We start from the raw sequence: 18,862 nt of genomic DNA, 5'->3' as shown, positions 1-18,862 counted from the left end.
ACACTGTCCATTCAATGTGCATCTTCAAAACATGAGGGGATTACTAAAGTCTAGGCTTAATTTATACTAGGCTTGCCACAAGGAATACTGGAAGGAATGGTTTCTTTGGCTGCGTTAGGACCAAGTCAGTAATATAATAAAAAATTATACTTTTGTTTAAACAGTTTTACAGGCCCACAAGATCTTTCTAAGTGATTTCTATCCAAGGAACTACTGGACAAAGTTTTGTTTATTTTGATTTATTTATAAGAGTATGAACCACCGACTCATTAAAAAAAATGGCAGTGTACATAAAGGAAACCATAATTTCAGAGTGGTGGAAAACATTTCACACTAGTAGAACATCCAAGAACATAGGAAGAGCCTTGTGGATCAGATCAATGGCCTGTTTTCATGGTGGACAACCAGATGCCTCTGGGAAACCAGAGAGCAGGACATGAGAACAATAGCACTCTTCCCTCTTGTGGTTTTCAGCAACTGGTGTTCAGCAGCATTGCTGGCCTCCAACTGTGGTGGCAGAGCATAGCTATCACGGCTAGCAGCCACTGAAAGTCCTGTCCTCCACAAATTTTTCTAATCCTGTTTCCAAGCTTGTCCAAGTTGGTCACTGCCTCCTGGGGAGAAGTAAGCTCCATAGTTTGATCATGTGCTGCATGAAGCAGTGCTTTCTTTTATCGGTCCCAAATCTCCCGACATTCAGCTTCAATTGGATTTCCACAAACACTAGAGTTCGGAAAGAGGGAAAAGAACTTTTGTCTGTCCACTTGCTCCATGCTGTGCGTGCCATGTGCTGATTGCTTCTAGAGTGCCAAAACATAGTTTTATTATTTCTAAGGTGCCTGATATTGCTAATCTAGAACCGTAGAGTTGGAAGGGGTTCATCTAATCCAACCCCCCGATAGCAAAAACTTCATTGCTTGGGGGCCGAATACTCAGCCCAGTTTTGGTTAACACACTTCAAACCTTTAGGTTAATTGCTGGTTATGCAGCAGGATTTTTAAAAATGTTATTTTTCATGCAAGTACTTATAGAAAGGTGATGCCCTCTTAGAAAAGGTCACCCTGCAGTTTCTGCTGCAACATGTTAATGCTTCTGAAACTGGGGGAAGCCCACAGCTTAGCAGTAGAGCATCACATTAGCCAGCAGAAGGTCTAAGGTTTGGTCCCTGGTGTCTTTAGACCTATGAAAAGCTCCTGCCTGAAACCCTGGAGACAATACTAAATACTAAATGGACCACCATTCTGACTCAGTATAAGGCAGCTTCCTATGTTCCTAAAGTAGGGTGTTTGTTTTTTCTTCAGAGCCAGAGTTCTGTAGTTACATCAATGATTTAATCAGTAAATGGACTGAAATTCATATGGCTGTTTAGCTTCAACGGTGTTATGCCATCAGATCGTTGACTTGGGCCTTTATTTGTGTTTCTGTATATCTGTTTTGTCTAGGAGATGGCTGTGAGAGCCCTAAAACAAACTGGCAGTAGAAGCATTGAAGCAGCTTTGGAATACATTAGCAAGATGGGATACTTGGATCCCAGAAATGAACAAATAGTCCGGGTAATTAAACAGACATCTTCGGGTAAGTGTGGGTGCTCTCTCCATTTCATTCCTAAGCTTTCACCTGGTTTGAGGATGTGTGGAATATGAAAGTAACTTGGTAGCTGTCTTGACCCTGTTAAGTGTGGTTTCTCAAGGGATAAAATAATCATTGACCTGTGGACTGTGTGGCAATATATACTTCAAGTTTCATTCCCAATGTGCTAAAGTTTGATGCAACCAGATAGAAGCCTTGCAACAATTTCATTGCATTTTGCTGTTGAAGGGTTTGAAATGGGAGTTTGCAAGGAAAGATTGAATGTGATAATTTTGCCTTGTTGTCAGTACAGAAAGAAAAGAAATTGTATTTTACCATAAGTGTGGATGCACTCGTATCCTCATCCTGAAGAATCATGTAGCATTTCACTCTTACTCCTCCTTCCACTTCCTTATTTCTGGTTCAATGCAAATACAAAGGTAAACTTAGCCAAGAAACACACTTGAATTTACTAGGAAGAACAGTTCAACCTTTTAGTTTCAAAACTGTTTCATCATTTGCATTGCAGTGTTGTACAGAGCCAAGTTTAAGTGTTGTTTTAACCCATGACAGTGGGGTGTTTTTTTGCCCTTGTTCACAGATCTGAAACCTTTTTGTGAAATGATGAATTAAGTGTTATGTGCATACGCAGTAATAAGTCTATTCACCTGAATGGTTTCCTAACACTACCCAACCCATTATCTTTCTCTCCCCACTACAGGAAAGGGTATCATGCCAAACAACATAAGCCGCAGGCCAAGTTTTGAAGGGCCCAGCGAATCTTTCCCACCCTACCACCAGGTTAGCAACCCGGGCTATGAAGGTGCAGGCTTTGGGGCAGAAGCTGCTAACATGCTGGGTGACGTTCCCAGGCCATACATGGACTACTTGCTCTCTGCTTCTCAGTCTGCAACCATGAACTCTCCAGTACAAAGGCCTGCCAGCTTAGGCTCCCACAACACGCCTGTCAGTCACCAGCAGAAAGCCTATCCTGCAAACATAGATGCCCCAGTGATCAACTACCCGGTGGCTGGCCACAGCAGCCAGGCCTTGCAGCTTGGCTCAAACAGCCCTCATTACGGCAGGCAGCCCGTGATGGTTCAAGGGGAGGCTCAGGCTCTCGGCTATGGGATTCAGAGGAGCCATTCTTTCCAGAACAAGTTGCAGCAGGAAGGAGGGTATCCAAGCCTTCCAAACAAAGGAACGGTTGTTCAGAATAACTCCGGCCACGGGTTCCAGCAAGCGCCAGGCGGTCTGTATATGCCACACTCCCATCACAAGCAACCCATCCCCTCCTCTCATCCGATGCACGTGATCTCCAGAGGAGGCCCAGCGTACACGAACGAATTTTCAGACAGCCCACCGCAGGGCCTGTTGACGCCATCCAGAAACAGTCTGAACATGGACCTGTATGATATGAACAGCCCTCAAGTTCAGCAGTGGCAGACGACCTCTTCGTCGTCGTCGTCCTCGTCGTCCCGCCGTGACTCGTTGCAGAACCCATCCCTGGAAGCATCGGTCCGGCAACACGTGCCCTTCAGGCCTGAGGGCTGCGTCCCAAGCAGAACCAATTCTTTCAACAGCCACCAGCAACAGATGCCGATATCCATGAGGCAGACTTCTCCAGGCAAAGCTGAGGCGTCCATTACTTCTCCAAACACCATCACGGCCGTCACATCTGCTCATATTCTACAGCCAGTGAAGAGCACAAGGGTGATGAGGCCTGAGCCTCAGACTGCAGTAGGCCCCGCTCATCCTGGCTGGCTGGCTGCGCAGTCTTCGGCTGTGGATGGCTTAGGAATGGCCGAACAGCACCCCCTTCCTGTTGGAGGAGCTAATGCCTACCAGCTAGATGTGGACTATAGCAATCAGGAGCTGAGGTGCCCTCCGCCTCCTTATCCGAAGCATTTGCTGCTGCCCAGTAGTTCCGAGCAGTTTGATATGAACTGCTTACGTACAGGGATCGAGCAGACCCTTCGGGGAGTCCCCAGCTCATCAGGAAACAAAGCTGAGGAAAACGGGGAAAGGAATGACAAAATCAAGTCAGCCAAAGCGGAAAAGCCAGGCAAGGATAAGAAACAGATCCAGACGTCCCCAGTGCCGGTGCGGAAGAACGGCAGAGACGAAGAGAAAAGAGAGTCACGTATTAAAAGCTACTCGCCGTTTGCCTTTAAATTCTACATGGAGCAGCATGTGGAGAATGTCATAAAGACCTACCAGCAGAAAATTAATCGCCGGCTGCAGCTGGAGCAAGAAATGGCCAAGGTAATTTGTGTGTTTGTGCTTTTGTTTTTTCTGAAAGGTAATAAGACTGGGATAACGTAGCAGACCTCTGCATTCAATACAGCATAGATATGCAAGTCTCTCACACTTCCTGATACATCACAATTTCATCCAACCCCCTACAGAGATATTTTCTGACACTCAGGACCATTGATTTAGTGCTGGGTGTCATTTGTGCTTCTTCCACACCCAGTTTTTCCCCCCAATACAGAGGAAGGAGCAGAAAGCCAAGCCACACTGCCCCTGATATCAAGGGGAATAGACAAACAACACATGGAAGATAAGGCTGTCAATGACTCATAGAATTGGTAGACTCCTCTTCATGTTGGCTCTATGGAAGCTGTGTTATCAAAGGCAGCAGACCTCTAAATTCCTGTGGTTGGAGTACAGCAGTGGGAGAGGGCTGTTTGTAATATTCTGCTCGGAGGCTTCCCATAGGCATCTGGTTGGCCAGTGTTGAAACTAGGATGCTAGAATTCTTATGCCTTTGGCTTGATTCCTCTTATGGGCAGTGGTGGAGGAAGGGGGGTATGAGGGGTGTGGTCCGCCCTGTGTGTCATCACTGAAGGGGGATGACAAAATAAGTTTTTTTAAAAAATTGGGCTCACGAAACTTTTTAGGAGTGACATGGTGGCTTAGGTGCCTGCAGGTTCTGCGCTGCCTGAAATGGCAGCGTGGGACTTGCATCTGCCTACTGCCTCTCTCTCAGCTGCCCTACAGCTGAGGGGAACGCGGTGAAGAGGCTTCAGGTGTCGAAGAGGCTCACCCCGCCCCCAGTTGCAGGACACGCCCCCACACCAGGCACCTGAGTGGCTAGCTACGCCATTGCTTATGGGTCCTCTTATGGTTTAATGACCAGTGGAATCCCTTTGACTTACAAAATTTTATCAGGGATTTCCCTCAGATTTTCCAAGGTTACCTTCCTTGCCATGTGGGCTAGTGAAATGCAGTGAAGAATTAGATAGTTGCGGTGATTATTTTTGAGCCAGATTTTAACCTTAGAAGCATGAACTGAAAATAACAAAGTAATAGAATGAATGCAACCTGCATGTACTGCTTTTAGATATTTAGAGGGTGAGATGGAACAAAAACAGACTGAGCTTTAGTTCCACATTTTTCGTAACTGATGTGATTGTACAGCTTTTCCGGCAATTTTGTGTTTGTGTGTGATGATCCTGACTCCCTTGATTTTTCTCTCCCTACCTCATAATCTTAACCCAGGCTGGCCTTTGTGAAACAGAACAAGAGCAGATGAGGAAAATTCTCTACCAAAAGGAGTCCAACTACAACAGGCTCAAGAGAGCCAAAATGGACAAATCCATGTTTGTAAAAATCAAGACTCTGGGTATCGGTGCTTTTGGGGAAGTCTGCCTTGCCTGCAAAGTGGACACCCACGCCCTGTACGCCATGAAAACCCTGAGGAAGAAAGACGTGCTGAACCGTAACCAAGTTGCCCATGTCAAGGCCGAAAGGGATATCCTTGCAGAGGCAGACAATGAATGGGTGGTTAAGCTCTACTACTCCTTCCAGGACAAGGAGAACCTGTATTTTGTGATGGACTACATCCCCGGCGGAGACATGATGAGCCTGCTCATCCGGATGGAAGTCTTTCCAGAAAAGCTAGCTCGGTTTTACATTGCTGAACTCACGCTGGCCATAGAGAGCGTGCACAAAATGGGGTTTATCCATAGAGACATCAAGCCTGATAACATTCTGATTGATCTCGATGGACACATCAAACTGACCGACTTTGGCCTCTGCACTGGATTCAGGTGGACACACAACTCGAAATATTACCAGAAAGGTACTGGGCTTGGGGGCAAGGAGATAGCTTTGAAATGTGCCATAGTTGTTGTTACAATGACTTCAGCATATGTATATATCCTCCCCTTCAGAAAAAATCCCCAGAGTGGCTTATAGCACAAACTCAAAAATACAATAAACACATTAAAAAAAGCCCCATGAGAAAGGTGGGGATTGAGGAGGTGTTTGAAGAATGTGAGAGAGGTGATGTCACCCATTTGTTCTAAGAGGCAGCTCCAAAAATAAGGAGCAATAAGGGAGATGGAGCAGAGGCTGGAGGAGGGAAGGTCATGGGCAGGGGATGCATGGGGGATATAAGAGCAGAGATAAGGGCAGGCAAGGCTTAGGAGAGCTTTAAAGGGGAAGACAAGGAATTTGTACTGGACCAGGAGCAGAAAGAGAAAAAAAGTGAATGACTTTGGTGGCAGATTTTTGGATGGAGATGAGAGGGCCAAGCTGTGACCATGTAAAATCAGAGAGATGGTAGCAGTAGCCGACGCCAGCCTATTTACAAACACAGGTGTTTTTAATAAATGCACAATAGACATATGAGCCACATAACATATAGGGCTCCTCCAGACAACCAGGGCCTTCATCTTAGAATGCACGTGGCATTCAGCTAAATATTCCCATCAGTGCAAATATTACTGCTAGCACAATGGGATTTTTCCGCCCACTTCCTCCTTCCCTCGCACTTGTCCTACCCTGCAAAACCTGCTCTGAAATGTTGAGCCAGCAGAACAGAATTGGGGGCACATGGAGGGAGGAGAGGAGAGGAAAGGTGTCATTGCACAAGGAGAAAATCCTGCACTGACAGAACTAGTGACTTAGTGCTACATGGAATACAACATTGTCCAGTCTCTATTGATCATTCATTTCCAGTTTGTTTGTGAGGATGTTAAACGGCAATGAGCATTCATCCTGATTTACTTGCATGGTGGTTTTCCCGTTTTTCAGATGTTCATCCCACACTTTTCACTACATTTCCCTGTTACTTTTTAAATTGCAAAGTGTCTAGTTTGTTATTGTTTTAAGTGGATTTGTTACGTCAGGGCAACAGAGCACTATAGTCTGGTTTAATTGAAGAAAAATACTGACAACTCGGAGGTGAATGTAGTCACCCTTTGCAGCTGCTTCTGAGTCCCCAGAGCCACAAACATTTTTACCTTTGAGTAAGCAGCTACCTTTTGTCTCTTGAACCTTTTTTAAACACTCTATTCATTTCTAAGATGTTACATGTTAGGGGAAGGGGTGAAATGCAAACAAAAATTGCAACCCAAATTAAATTGCAAAACTTGCAGTTCAGAGGAAAACATAGTGAATTGTGCTTGTTTTGTTTCTTGGGAGAGCTTTTGTTGATCTTTCCATGTAATTTCCTGTTTTCTTTTCCCATCTTTTGAAAGGGAACCACATCAGGCAGGACAGCATGGAGCCAAGCGACCTTTGGGATGATGTGTCTAACTGTAGATGTGGAGACAGGTTGAAGACCTTGGAGCAGAGAGCTAAAAAGCAACATCAGAGATGTTTAGCCCATTCATTAGTTGGAACACCCAATTATATTGCACCTGAAGTTCTCCTTCGTAAAGGTAGGTGGTTAATTTGTTTAAAATGTTTCTAGCTCACCCTTCATCACAAGCACTCAGTATTCTATACTGCAGTACAGTCAAACCTCGGATCCCAAACGCCTCCGTTTTGGAACATTTCGGCTCCCAAGCGACGCAAACCCGGAAGTAAATGCTCCGGTTTTCTAAGGTTTTTCGGAAGCTGAATGTCCGACTCGGCTTCTGCTTGAGTGCAGGAACTGCTGCAACCAATCAGAACCATGCCTTGGTTGTCGAACATTTCGGAAGCCGAACGGACTTCCAGAACAGATTACATTCGACGACCAAGGTTAGACTGTATCTACGTTTTATACAAAAAGTTCAGGCATCTCAGTACAGAATTCCATATTCTCTGAGGCTTGCTATAAACTTCATAGTGCAGTGCAGTGCAGTGAATAAAATACTCTGAGCACTTTTGAATATCCACTTTGCTTTCAGAGGCAGGATCAAGGCACATAAAGCAAATTTTTCAGTAGTTTAGGTTTTTGGCCACAGTTCATTCTTCTGAGATGAAGTTACGAACCTATAAGTGGCAAGGTTATTGATAAAATTGAAAATAAAATCTGACTTGCGTCTTTGAAAACACAGCAGATAACACATTGTTTTCCTGATTGCCTTTCAGGATACACTCAGCTATGTGACTGGTGGAGTGTTGGTGTGATTCTCTTTGAGATGTTGGTTGGGCAGCCTCCGTTTCTGGCTGCCTCTCCCACAGAAACCCAGCTGAAGGTAAATTCACTCCCAATTAATATTGTTAAAAATTAATGGTGTAGCTCTGTGGGGGTCCCCACCCCCTTTTCTCAATTTTCTTCAAATAATATCTCAATCCTGGATTTTTTTGTTAGGCAACAATCCAATTTGGGCAAAGCATGGGTGTATTTATTTATTTATTTATTTATTTATTTATTTATTTATTTATTTTCTACACACACACAAACACACACACACACACATATATATATATATGGCAGTTTACAGACATATCCTCAAAATAATCTAAAACTAAAACAATATAACCAAGGATAGGTTTAAAAACAACACAGAATGAACACCTAAGCCAGGCCTCCCCAAACTTGGCCCTCCAGATGTTTTGGGACTACAACTCCCATCATCCCTAGCTAACAGGACCAGGGGTCAGGGATGATGGGAATTGTAGCCCCAAAACATCTGGAGGGCCGAGTTTGGGGATGCCTGACCTAAGCAAAGGCCTTTATATAGAATCGTAGAATCTCAGAGTTGAAAGGGACCACGAGAGTCATCTACTCCTGCCTCCTGCAATGCAGAAATATTTTGCTCCACATGGAGCTCAAACCCATGATCCTGAGATTAAGAGTCTCATGCTTTCCTGACTGAGCTGTCCACAACATGAGATGAGCCTGCTGGATCGGGCCAATGGCCCATCTAATACTAATTATCTTTTGTACAAAATGAGGCCATGGGCTGCTCTAGACAATTAGCATGTTTATTAAGCATTCATCCTGATTTGCTTGCACAAAGCTTTCCAGGAGGTTAGAATGTGCCCAGTCTTTATTGTGTATTTGATTTATTTAAATCCTTTCTGTACCAGTTTATACGTCAACAAAAATCTTAAACCTATTTTAAAGACATCAAGTAGAACATTCCAAAGTATCAAAACCAAAACATTACATGTTAACTTTGTGCTGCTTTAAACATGTACTTTGCACTTGATATAAATATTATCTTACGCATAAAGATAGTGCTAATAAAAATCACAGAAATACAACTCTTCATACTCAGCATAGTTGGCAGCTGAATGAAATAACTGAAATATACCCTTAGCAATCTTCCACATACAGGCCTCGTATGTGTGGTGTGGTGTGAGCCAGTGTGGTGTAGTGGTTAAGAGCGGTGGATTCGTAATCTGGGGAACCGGGTTCGCATCCCCGCTCCTCCACATGCAGCTGCTGGGTGACCTTGGGCTAGTCACACTTCTCTGAAGTCTCTCAGCCTCGCTCACCTCACAGAGTGTTTGTTGTGGGGGAGGAAGGGAAAGGAGAATGTTAGCCGCTTTGAGACTCCTTAGGGTAGTGATAAAGAGGGATATCAAATCCAAACTCCTCCTCCTCCTCCTCTTCTTCTTCTTCATCTTCTTCTCAGGCATCCCTACACCAACCCTACAGATAAAACAGCTAATCCCTAAAAAAAATAAAAATAAAAATAAAAATAAAAACAACTAGCAGCATTAAGCACAACTTAAACCAATTCATTCACCCACCTCCACCTAGGGTAATACACTATTATACAAACAGTACAAATCTGGAGTGGCGTCTCTAAGACGGTTGGATGGTTCTTTGTATGCCTCCTTCTGATAACTCCTGCAGCCAAGCTGGTGCCAAAAGTATTGCTCTGCTTTCCTTTGGACCACATCAGTGAGGCTGAGAGAGGGGCACCCCAGGACCTCCATACACACTGCCCAGGCTGGCGCCCTGGAGACGTTGCTTCAGTGCCCCAAACGCAGTGGTTTGCCTTCACTCCATCTATTGAGTTGGATAGATGTCCACAGCATTACTCCCTCCCTATCTGCCACTCAGGTATGGCTTTACTGACTTACTCTATACTAGTTCAGTCTGGTATTAAGCAGTCTTGAAACACACAAAAGCACAGTGCCAGTAGCCACCCAATAATATATCACTCACTTTATCCAAATGGATAAAAAAAATCGCAAAGGGGTAATTCCCTTTAGCATCAACCACTTGTGAATTCCCCATCACCAGTCGCTTGCTGCACTGCAGCCAGTCTCTTACCTAGTCCGTGAGTTGGGAGACAAGTGTATTACCCAAGTATGCTTCCACTCTCCTCTTCCTCTGGAATTAGCAAACGTTCCTGGCTAGCAGGGCAACCAGGAACAGGGTGGGCAGATAGGTGGAGGAAGTTATAGAAAGAGGTTACATGGCAATGAGCATTCAACCTGAATTACTTGCATAGCAGTTATCTTGTCCATACATTTTACCACCATTTTCCAACCTGAAAAGTCTGGGGTGTGTTTTTTAGCGGATTTGTTGTGCCAGGCAACAGAGCAATTTAACCCACTTTAATTGCACAAAACTAAACTTCTAGTATGCTCTAGAATGCCGCCTGCAAAATATTGACAGTCTGAAGCTGACAGATGACACAGTTTGAAGGAATTTGCCATGGGTGGAAAGGCCCTTTATCTGTCATAAAATCAAATCTGTAGGACAACAGTAATACTGTAAAAAAGCCATAGATATCCAAAATTCCTAACAGAGCCAGTACTAAAAATCATTATTAGAAGGAAGTCAGAATTTGTATTTCTAATATAAAGTTCATTTTAGGCTTCTCTGTAGATAACATTGATCACATTTCCTTCTAAATTAAATGAATTTGTTAAATAATTTCCTACTTCGTATTGCCACTCCTTAGCATCTAACCAAGTGATATCCATATGTAGATATCAGTGATTTAAGAGTTCTTGAGAGGGTGGGTGGAACCTTTGGGGAATTTTTTTTTTTTTTAACATCAGAACACGTTTTGTAACTTGAGGATACTTCTGAATTGAGGCTCAGGTGGCCTCAGTGGCATGGAATGCCTTCCATCAGCTTCAACTGGTGGCCCAGTTGTGCCTCTATCTGGACCAGGATAGCCTAACTTCTGTCCTTTTTTATGTCTAGAAGGCTTGCCTTTCAGGAAGAATGCTACTGGATGCTAACCATCTATGTTAACTACTCTTCAGGTGATAAATTGGGAGAACACACTGCACATCCCCTCCCAGATCAAGCTGAGCCCCGAAGCAAGTGACCTTATCACAAAACTGTGCTGTGCTGCCGAAGAGAGGCTCGGGAGAAACGGAGCAGATGATCTCAAGGTTCACCCTTTCTTTGACTCCATGGACTTCTCCACCGATATCCGCAGGCAGGCAGCTCCCTACGTCCCAAAGATCAGCCATCCAATGGACACCTCAAATTTTGATCCCGTTGAGGAAGAAGGCCCTTGGGATGACGCTAGTGAGGACAGCACCAGGGCATGGGACCCGCAGACTTCCTCCAGCGGCAAACACACGGAACATGCCTTCTATGAGTTCACTTTCCGAAGGTTCTTTGACGACAATGGATACCCGTTCAGATACCCAAAGCCTTCTGGAATAGAAGTGAGCCAGTCGGAGAATTCTGATACAGAAAGCAAAGATGGGCTGGACCAGGCAGGAGCCTGTCAACCCGTATACGTGTAAATTATTGTACAGAGTTCTACAAAATTAACCCATTTATCCATAACTTCCATCTGAGCCTGCAGATAGAAGGACTTGCAGACCAGGTCCTAAATGCAAGCTGGTTTTGAGTTTAGGCTGTTTAGGACTGTAAATAGCTATGTTAATGAGTGCACTTGAAATCCAGATTTTCAGCATCGATTTCCAAGGACAGGCGTGTTCTTAAGCCAAGTTTTCCTTCTGGGTCAGCGTTGACCACTCTGAGCATTTACAAGCTTCCACAGTGTTGTGCTGTTTTATTTTATTTTCAAGTGAGCAGAGAGCACTTATTTTTGTTTATAGCAGGGTTCTGTTTATCCTACTAAATTATAGGGATTAATTCAGACAAATCATGCTGCTGTTCTTCTTTTCTACATTCTTTTTTTTTTTTAATGTCCATCGCACTTATGTCACATTTTTAGGAAAATAAGTAAGACTGAAGAACGTGTGATTAAAGGTCTCTGTGCAATAATGTTTTAATAAGAGAAGAAAAAGTCTGCTGTCCTACATTTACCAGTGCCATTTTTATTCACACCATAATAATCTATATGTACTTTCAATATCCTGACATCATTTTTGAAGCTGCTTTATTTCCCTTTTTTTGATTTTTTAAATTTTAATTTAGTGTAATCAAAGTGTGAGCAAGTGGCAATTGAAGAGTGGTTTCAGTGACTGGATTTGAGTAGAATGTTGCATGGAGCTGTGATTATGTTGTTTCTTCTGTTTTGAAATGACCTATTTCTTGCCATTCACAGGCAGGTCCTGTGCGTGTACTTGTACTGAGGATCTCAGCGACCCTCGGGACTTGTGTGCTGATAATGTATTGTGTGGATGCTTTTGACTCTTTATTATGACTGTGTGTTCTGTAAAAACAAATTACAAAGCTCTAATTCAGGTTAGGGGTTGGTGGTGTGTACAGGGGAAGAGACAGAGAGGTTAGTAGCAGTTGATTATCTTGTTTCTTAAAATTTCTCCCAAAGATGGGTAACTAGCAAAACAGTTGCTTTGGAAATAAATTTGTGGCCAAAATCTAACTGTTTGATGGCCCACTCACCTACCACATGGTATGCAGTGTTCAGTTGTTTGAAACTTGCCATATAGTATTCATTTATCTTATCATTTAGTGTCTATATGGGGGAAAATATACAGAGGAGAATTCTTTGTGCCTTAAATTTGATTTGTGGGCCTTACTTCCTTATCCTTAAAACTGATAAGGACTCTTCAGAGCAGTAATGTTAAAGGTAATTCAGTGACAATGCCTTTCTTTCTGGGATATGTTGAATCTATGGAGCTGCCTTTATACCAAGTTGTTTCCTCAACACCCTAGCCAGTATTGTCTCCTCTGGCAGACAGTCTCTCAGGCAGAATTCTTCCAAGCCCAGTTAACCTGAGACCATTTCACTGGGAGGCACTGGGGATTTAACGTGGAACTATATACATGCAAAACATAAATTTTGCCATTGAGATATAGACCCTCTCCAGGTGCATCTTTTCTTTGTTGCGGCTATATCTTACGGTGGAAAACCGATCTACAGTATATTTAGCAATCCCCGAAACCATAGATACACATTGGCCTCTCTAGCTGCTTCTCTGTGATCACTTGGAGGACCAGAAATGGCTTACAATACATGATGAATGTGCGCAGTCCTTTATCAACATCACATTGAGGCAACAATGGCTGGCACTTCCAGAGCTGCCAGGAATTGTGAACTCTTCTTTCCTATTTAAATAGGCCTATTCTAACCATGTATACACAGAAATGAATATATTTGGGGTAGCAGCCTTAGTTGTCTTAAGTGACGTTCCCAAATGCTGGCCCCGATTATACCTGGTCTGTTATATTGTTATATATCTATGATGGGCTATACTCACCCTGCATCTCTATCAAAATGCAAGCGTACGTTAAAATATTTTCTAAAAATTGTTTAAAATAATGCATTTTATTAGTTATGTTAACGTAAGGATTATTCAAAATGATAATGGAATACTAAAAATAAGTAAGCCATAAATATCTTCATTTATATTATATATATACCTAAATCAGATTAGTTTAACAGTCCTATTTTAAAATAATTCATTGCAATAACATTTGAGGGCAATATTCCACTGTGTTCTTGCTTTTTATGTTAAGCTTTTGAATCTGAAGCTGCGTTTTCCCCCACTCCCATGTTATTCCAAATATTCTTCCTTAACATTTTAGCCTATCAAATCCTACCCATTGTCTAGATATCTAAAGCAACAGCACCTGTAAATCCATCAGGCTAAACTAAACAAAATGATTGTGTATTTGTTTACATTTGTATGAAAGGAGTGTTCTGAGGTATGCAGTGCTTGTGTTGTGGCAGTTTATGAAAGATTTCAGTATTACTACTTTTTATATAATAATGCCATGTTTTTTTATATATATTTACAACTATCTGACATTCTTTCATGTGGTAGGTTCTTCCTCAGGAACTCAGTTTAACTGTTATTTATTTATCATTTGCCTTTCGAAAGCTTCCGCTGGCACAATTTATTATTATTAAAAAAAAAAAAACCGAATCAAAATCAAAGGATGTATCTTGTGTGTGTTCTTTTAGCTTATTATAGTGGTTCTTAATTAGCGAAGTACTGCAAACGCCCTTTTTTTGAAAGCCAAGCCATGGACCCGCTACTTTTGCGACACTGTAATTCAGTTTTACTAGCAAACCAGAGGTTAAACTAACTTTTTCCAGCCCCGGGAGGAGCTCAGGGAGTGTTCATGTAACACACCTGCAGCCGTCACACTAACATGTTGCGACACACAGTTTGGAAAGCTCTGCCATACATTCTGATTAGCTCACAACAATTTTGCTTCCCTAAATATCCCTACGTCTGTCCCTTGTAGGCCCTGGCAATTACTCTTCGCACAGAAACTCAAGTAAGCGGGTGTTTGCAAACCTAGCGTGAGAATTGCCAAAAAACCCACAAGTTCAAAGCCGAATTTGGTAGTTTCTCCTCAGGCAAATGGCTTTTAAGGAATTTCATATGAAGTCAAAAGTGTTTTGATCAGATTTATGAATTTTGAATAAGATAGGGGATCAGTATACTTACTCCCTCGTGGTCACCATATGGAATCAGAGAATTGCAGAGTTGGAAGGGGTCTTGGGGGTCATCTAGTCCAACTCCCTGCAGTGCAGGAGTCTTTTATTGCCTGAAATACAAATATGAAACAAATATGGAGGTTCCTCTTCAGGTGAAGCAACTGACAAAAATGTGAAGGAAGTCAGCAGGACTTTCAATAAGACTATTGTAGTTGTTGTGGGAGCGGGGGAAGGGTGTTTTGCCGGATTTTGCAAAAACCCAATCTGGTGTCGAAGTCTATAATGAAATTGAATTTAACAGTAGTAATTGCAGCATCATAGCACTTGCCAAAGTGGAAGGAGTTCTGAAAAGTGATACTGGAGCACTACTAATCATTTCCAAATTACATGTGCAGAAAACAGAACTCGCTGATAGGCAACACATGAAGACTGTTGCAAAGCATCCCAAATTATTACTATTGTATAATTACAGTGGTACCTCAGGTTACATACGCTTCAGGTTACAGACTCGGCTAACCCAGAAATAGTACCTCGGGTTAAGAACTTCGCTTCAGGATGAGAACAGAAATCATGCTCCGGCGGCGTGGCGGCAGCAGGAGGCCCCATTAGCTAAAGTGGTGTTTCAAGTTAAGAACAGTTTCAGGTTAAGAACGGACCTCCGGAACGAATTAAGTACTTAACCTGAGGTACCACTGTATAAGGTTATTGTATAATCTTAGAAGAGGCACAGCTGTCAATGCACTACTACCTGTGAGTCATCTTAGGTCCATCCCCAGATGTTCAGGAAGGCTCCCTAAACCTCTGGAGAGCCTTTTGTGGGTGGTGGAGTTAGGGGCTGGGTGGCTGCAGGAGAGAGGAAGGAACAGAAAGTTTTCTTTCCACAAAGCTCCTTATCCACACAATCCCATACATGTCTCCTCAGAAGCAAGTCCCACTGAGTTCTACAAGTCTGGCTCCCAGCTCGATTGCAGCCTTACGGTGCAATTTTAACCATCTCTACTCAACAGCAAGTCCTATCAAATTTACTTGGGGCTTACTTCGAGGTAAGTGGTGCTAGAGTTGTGGCCTAAGTTAATTCATCTTGCGATCCAAGCCATTGTTTTCGTACAAAGCAAAAACAGACCTGTAAGCTTAAAATAATAACAGAAAAATGCAATGTTATTGGCAGATCATCAAACATGTAATTCCAAACATACTTTTACTGAATTTCTCCTTGCAGGCAATAATAGATTTAGACATGCATATGACATAAATAGCAAATGCTAAATTCTATGGGGGGTTGAACTCGGAATGTTTTTTCTGGCAGAGAAATGTGTTAAAGCAGTGAATGGTGGCATGTGGTGGAAAGGATTCTGGGTTTGTTCACTGGCAAGATTTCCGCCATCTGCCTTATACACCATTTTCCTAATTAAGAGTGAGCAGAAGAAAACGTTACATTTTCAGAATTAGCCTGTTAAAATATATTCAGAGTCTGAGGGTTTGCAAATGAGGCAAACAAAAGTATTATTTTAACAATATGTCTGCTGCTTCTTTAACATATACATAAACTCAAAAAAGAAGCTGCTTTCTACTGAGTCAGACCACTGGTCTGCCTAGCACTGTCAACACTGACCAGCAGCAGCACTCTAGATCACTTGCTGCCTTACCGAGAGATACTGGGGATTGAACCTGACATCACCTGCATGCAGCATCCCTGGCATCTCCAGGTAAGGACTAGGAAAGATGCTTTCTGAAACCACTACCCGTCACTGTTGGCAGTATACAGCCTGGTGAACCAATGGTCTGACCATATAATGCAGCTCAAAGTAGCTTCCATCAGGCATAGGCAAACTTGGTCCTCCAGATGTTTTGGGACTACAACTCCCATCATTCCTAACTAACAGGACCAGTGGTCAGGGATGATGGGAGTTGTAGTCCCAAAAACATCTGGAGGGCCAAGTTTGCCTATGCCTGGCTTACATCATAAAAAAGCAGCAAAATATCATAACAATGAATGAAAAGCACATTGTCTAAAAATACTGGAGAAAGCTTTTCACAAAAGTCAGTGGAAAGTAAGCCTACAAGTGGCTATCAGTCATGACAAAATGTTGCATTATGGTGGAGGGCCACCTATTCACCAGCCATGCACCACTTGCAGATCTCTACATGTAGATGCATTGCAGCAGAACCACTGAATCAGGATGCTTGGCATAAATCCCACTCCCTGCCCTGATTTACCATGCAGGTAGCTCTCTCAGAAATCAGTGAGGCGCACAGCATTGTTGCCTATAGTTTTTTTATCAGTTCAAAACTTAGCTTATAATCTAGGAAACAATAACCAAAGAACGTGCACTATCAAGCCAAACCGTCAAAGCACATTCATGCGCGCTCTCCAGTACCTGCTTGTGAATTCTGTTTTCCAAGACTTGAAATAGCATGGCAATTCCCTTCATGCCACCATTCCCTCCCCCATCCCCCGAACAGACTGGATGCTGCTGGCAATTCTTCTATCTGGTTGGCACAGATCAGACTCTTTAATTAAAAAACTGAGAGGACACTGCAGAATCGACATATCGGATACTCCTGCTGGGGTACAGAGCATTTTCAGTGCATTTTGTGGGTGCCAAATACTGTAATGGATTGATTTCATAGCAGGGAATTCTGTCGTTTCCATGTAATCTGTGCTAATCCTCTATTATCGTTCCATTTTTCTCTTTTACCATACTTAGTCTTAAATATCACGCAGTCTGAACTTACAGTCAAGCTAAAATGCCTGCCACAAGAGCTCCTGCTGGCTCATGCAAAACACACAAAAGTCTCTCAAGAATCATACTAAATAATTCCCGTAGCAATCGCAAAACTAAAGCAACAATCAGGATGCCCAAATATGACTCCCGCATTGTGGGCAACCCTTAATCTAGGCTTGTGACTCATTGAGCCAAATGAAGTTCGCCAGCTAGCTTGTTGAACCTAGTGCACAAATTGTGGGGAATGGGGAGGTAATAAAGCTTATTGTGAAAGCTACAAGTCTCATCCCCTGAAACACAGACTGTCAAAGGAAAGGGGCTGGGTCCCCTTTGACTTCTACTTCCCTGTTCTTTGATCACAGTAATAGGGTTTTCATTTCTCTTCTGTGTGGTTCCTAGTGGCTCTTTGAGTTGGATTCCCAGCTAACTCTCTCTTTGTCATTCACTTGCTGGAGTTCTTGCCTTGAAACCTTGATCCTTTTGGAGGTGCTTTAAGTACATAGTTAGGATGTGGCATAATACTAATATGAAGCACAATGCCTTCTTTTACCAATAGATGGAATGTATGACCAAACCTGGCGTGCTCTGGTCCATGGGCTCACAAAGAGTCGAACAAGACTAAACCACAACGACCAAACCAAGATAAAAGCAGGGAGGCTACAGAAGGCCACAAACAGAGGTAGCAAGCCAAATCATGTTCTTCAGGGGCCATCACAAAAGGAAGTACGACTGCCATTTGATTCAAACAAAGGTCAAGCCTCGGGAATACTTGACAATCCCCCCGTTTTTGTGGAATTGGAAAACAGATCTGACCCACAGAATCAGCTGAGCACCTAGATTTAAAACATGGGGCTTAGCACACTCTCCAGCTGGAGAGAGCCCCCAGCGGAGTAGAAAACACTTTCAGAGTTAACCTGCAGCATAGCCTGGAATATAGGTTGTTCAGCCTTTTTGCATAGCCTGTTTACTCTGTCTTAAAGCACTTGCCCCACCCTCTCCCTCTCTAGCAATGAACAGACCACACACCGTTAAGTAAGTTTAAAATATTTACGCACTAAATTCAAAGGTGTGATTCATGTGTTGCCCCACGCAGCAACAAGGAGAAGCCAGGTAGATTACTCTTGGGTGCAAAATTCACAATATAGTTTCAAACATGCAGTCTGAACTTTGAGAATGTTCAGACCCGTCTGTTCTGGTGGGTTACATGCTGAGAAGAGAGTGAGACAAAGCAAGAGAAAAAACATCACATCCTCCCTCACAGAGGTAAGGGGGCATGATCACCTGAGTCTAGAAACAAACCTCTCTGGTCTTAACCCCTTCGTGCACTTATGCTTAATTATGTTTGACTGCAATTTCCCAGTTCTTACAATCCCAGACAGACCACAAACACAGAACACTGAGTGGACCCAGCTTATATATGGCCGAAGAACTGCATTCTGCTTTATGGCTCATAAGCTTTGTAGGCCTTACATAAGTCATTACTAGCTTCCTCCAACCCCCAGGCTCTGAAGGTTAAAACTCCATGGTGCTATTGGCTGTTGTACAAATCCTGCAGAATGAATAAGGTGTTCTAGGTGGGTAATTGTCAGTATTTGG

The 18,862-nt window shown here is 43.0% G+C and overlaps 1 protein-coding gene and 2 long non-coding RNA genes across 6 annotated transcripts in view; 1 reads left to right on the top strand and 2 right to left on the bottom strand.

The window, feature by feature from the left end:
• The window catches only part of LATS2 (large tumor suppressor kinase 2), a 47,576-nt gene extending 33,546 nt beyond the window's left edge, over positions 1 to 14,030 (top strand). For both annotated transcript variants that reach the window (XM_081860142.1, XM_081860143.1), the window contains exons 3-8: positions 1,443 to 1,575; positions 2,291 to 3,834; positions 5,074 to 5,656; positions 7,059 to 7,241; positions 7,879 to 7,985; positions 10,969 to 14,030. In XM_081860142.1, coding sequence (XP_081716268.1) covers positions 1,443 to 1,575; positions 2,291 to 3,834; positions 5,074 to 5,656; positions 7,059 to 7,241; positions 7,879 to 7,985; positions 10,969 to 11,463 — 3,045 coding nt within the window. In that variant the 3' untranslated portion in view covers positions 11,464 to 14,030. The remainder of the gene's footprint in view (positions 1 to 1,442; positions 1,576 to 2,290; positions 3,835 to 5,073; positions 5,657 to 7,058; positions 7,242 to 7,878; positions 7,986 to 10,968) is intronic.
• LOC309341338 lies at positions 6,161 to 9,365 on the bottom strand. 2 transcript variants are annotated; one of them, XR_014156229.1, is made up of 2 exons: positions 9,051 to 9,365; positions 6,161 to 7,157 (listed from the first exon to the last, which is right to left on the bottom strand). It is a non-coding gene; the product is annotated as an uncharacterized lncRNA (long non-coding RNA). The 2 variants fall into 2 exon arrangements; XR_014156230.1 differs by having other exon boundaries at positions 9,076 to 9,365.
• Positions 11,245 to 18,860, bottom strand: LOC309341327. 2 transcript variants are annotated; one of them, XR_014156215.1, is made up of 4 exons: positions 18,322 to 18,860; positions 15,578 to 15,944; positions 14,551 to 14,650; positions 11,245 to 11,371 (listed from the first exon to the last, which is right to left on the bottom strand). It is a non-coding gene; the product is annotated as an uncharacterized lncRNA (long non-coding RNA). The 2 variants fall into 2 exon arrangements; XR_014156216.1 differs by having other exon boundaries at positions 15,578 to 15,670.
• Between the last annotated feature and the right edge of the window lie 2 nt (positions 18,861 to 18,862).

The sequence above is a fragment of the Podarcis erhardii genome (genome assembly GCF_964252035.2).
Source record: "Podarcis erhardii genome assembly, chromosome: 4".
NCBI classification, from domain to species: Eukaryota; Metazoa; Chordata; class Lepidosauria; order Squamata; family Lacertidae; genus Podarcis; species Podarcis erhardii.
This window is presented reverse-complemented; position numbering and strand designations above follow the sequence as displayed.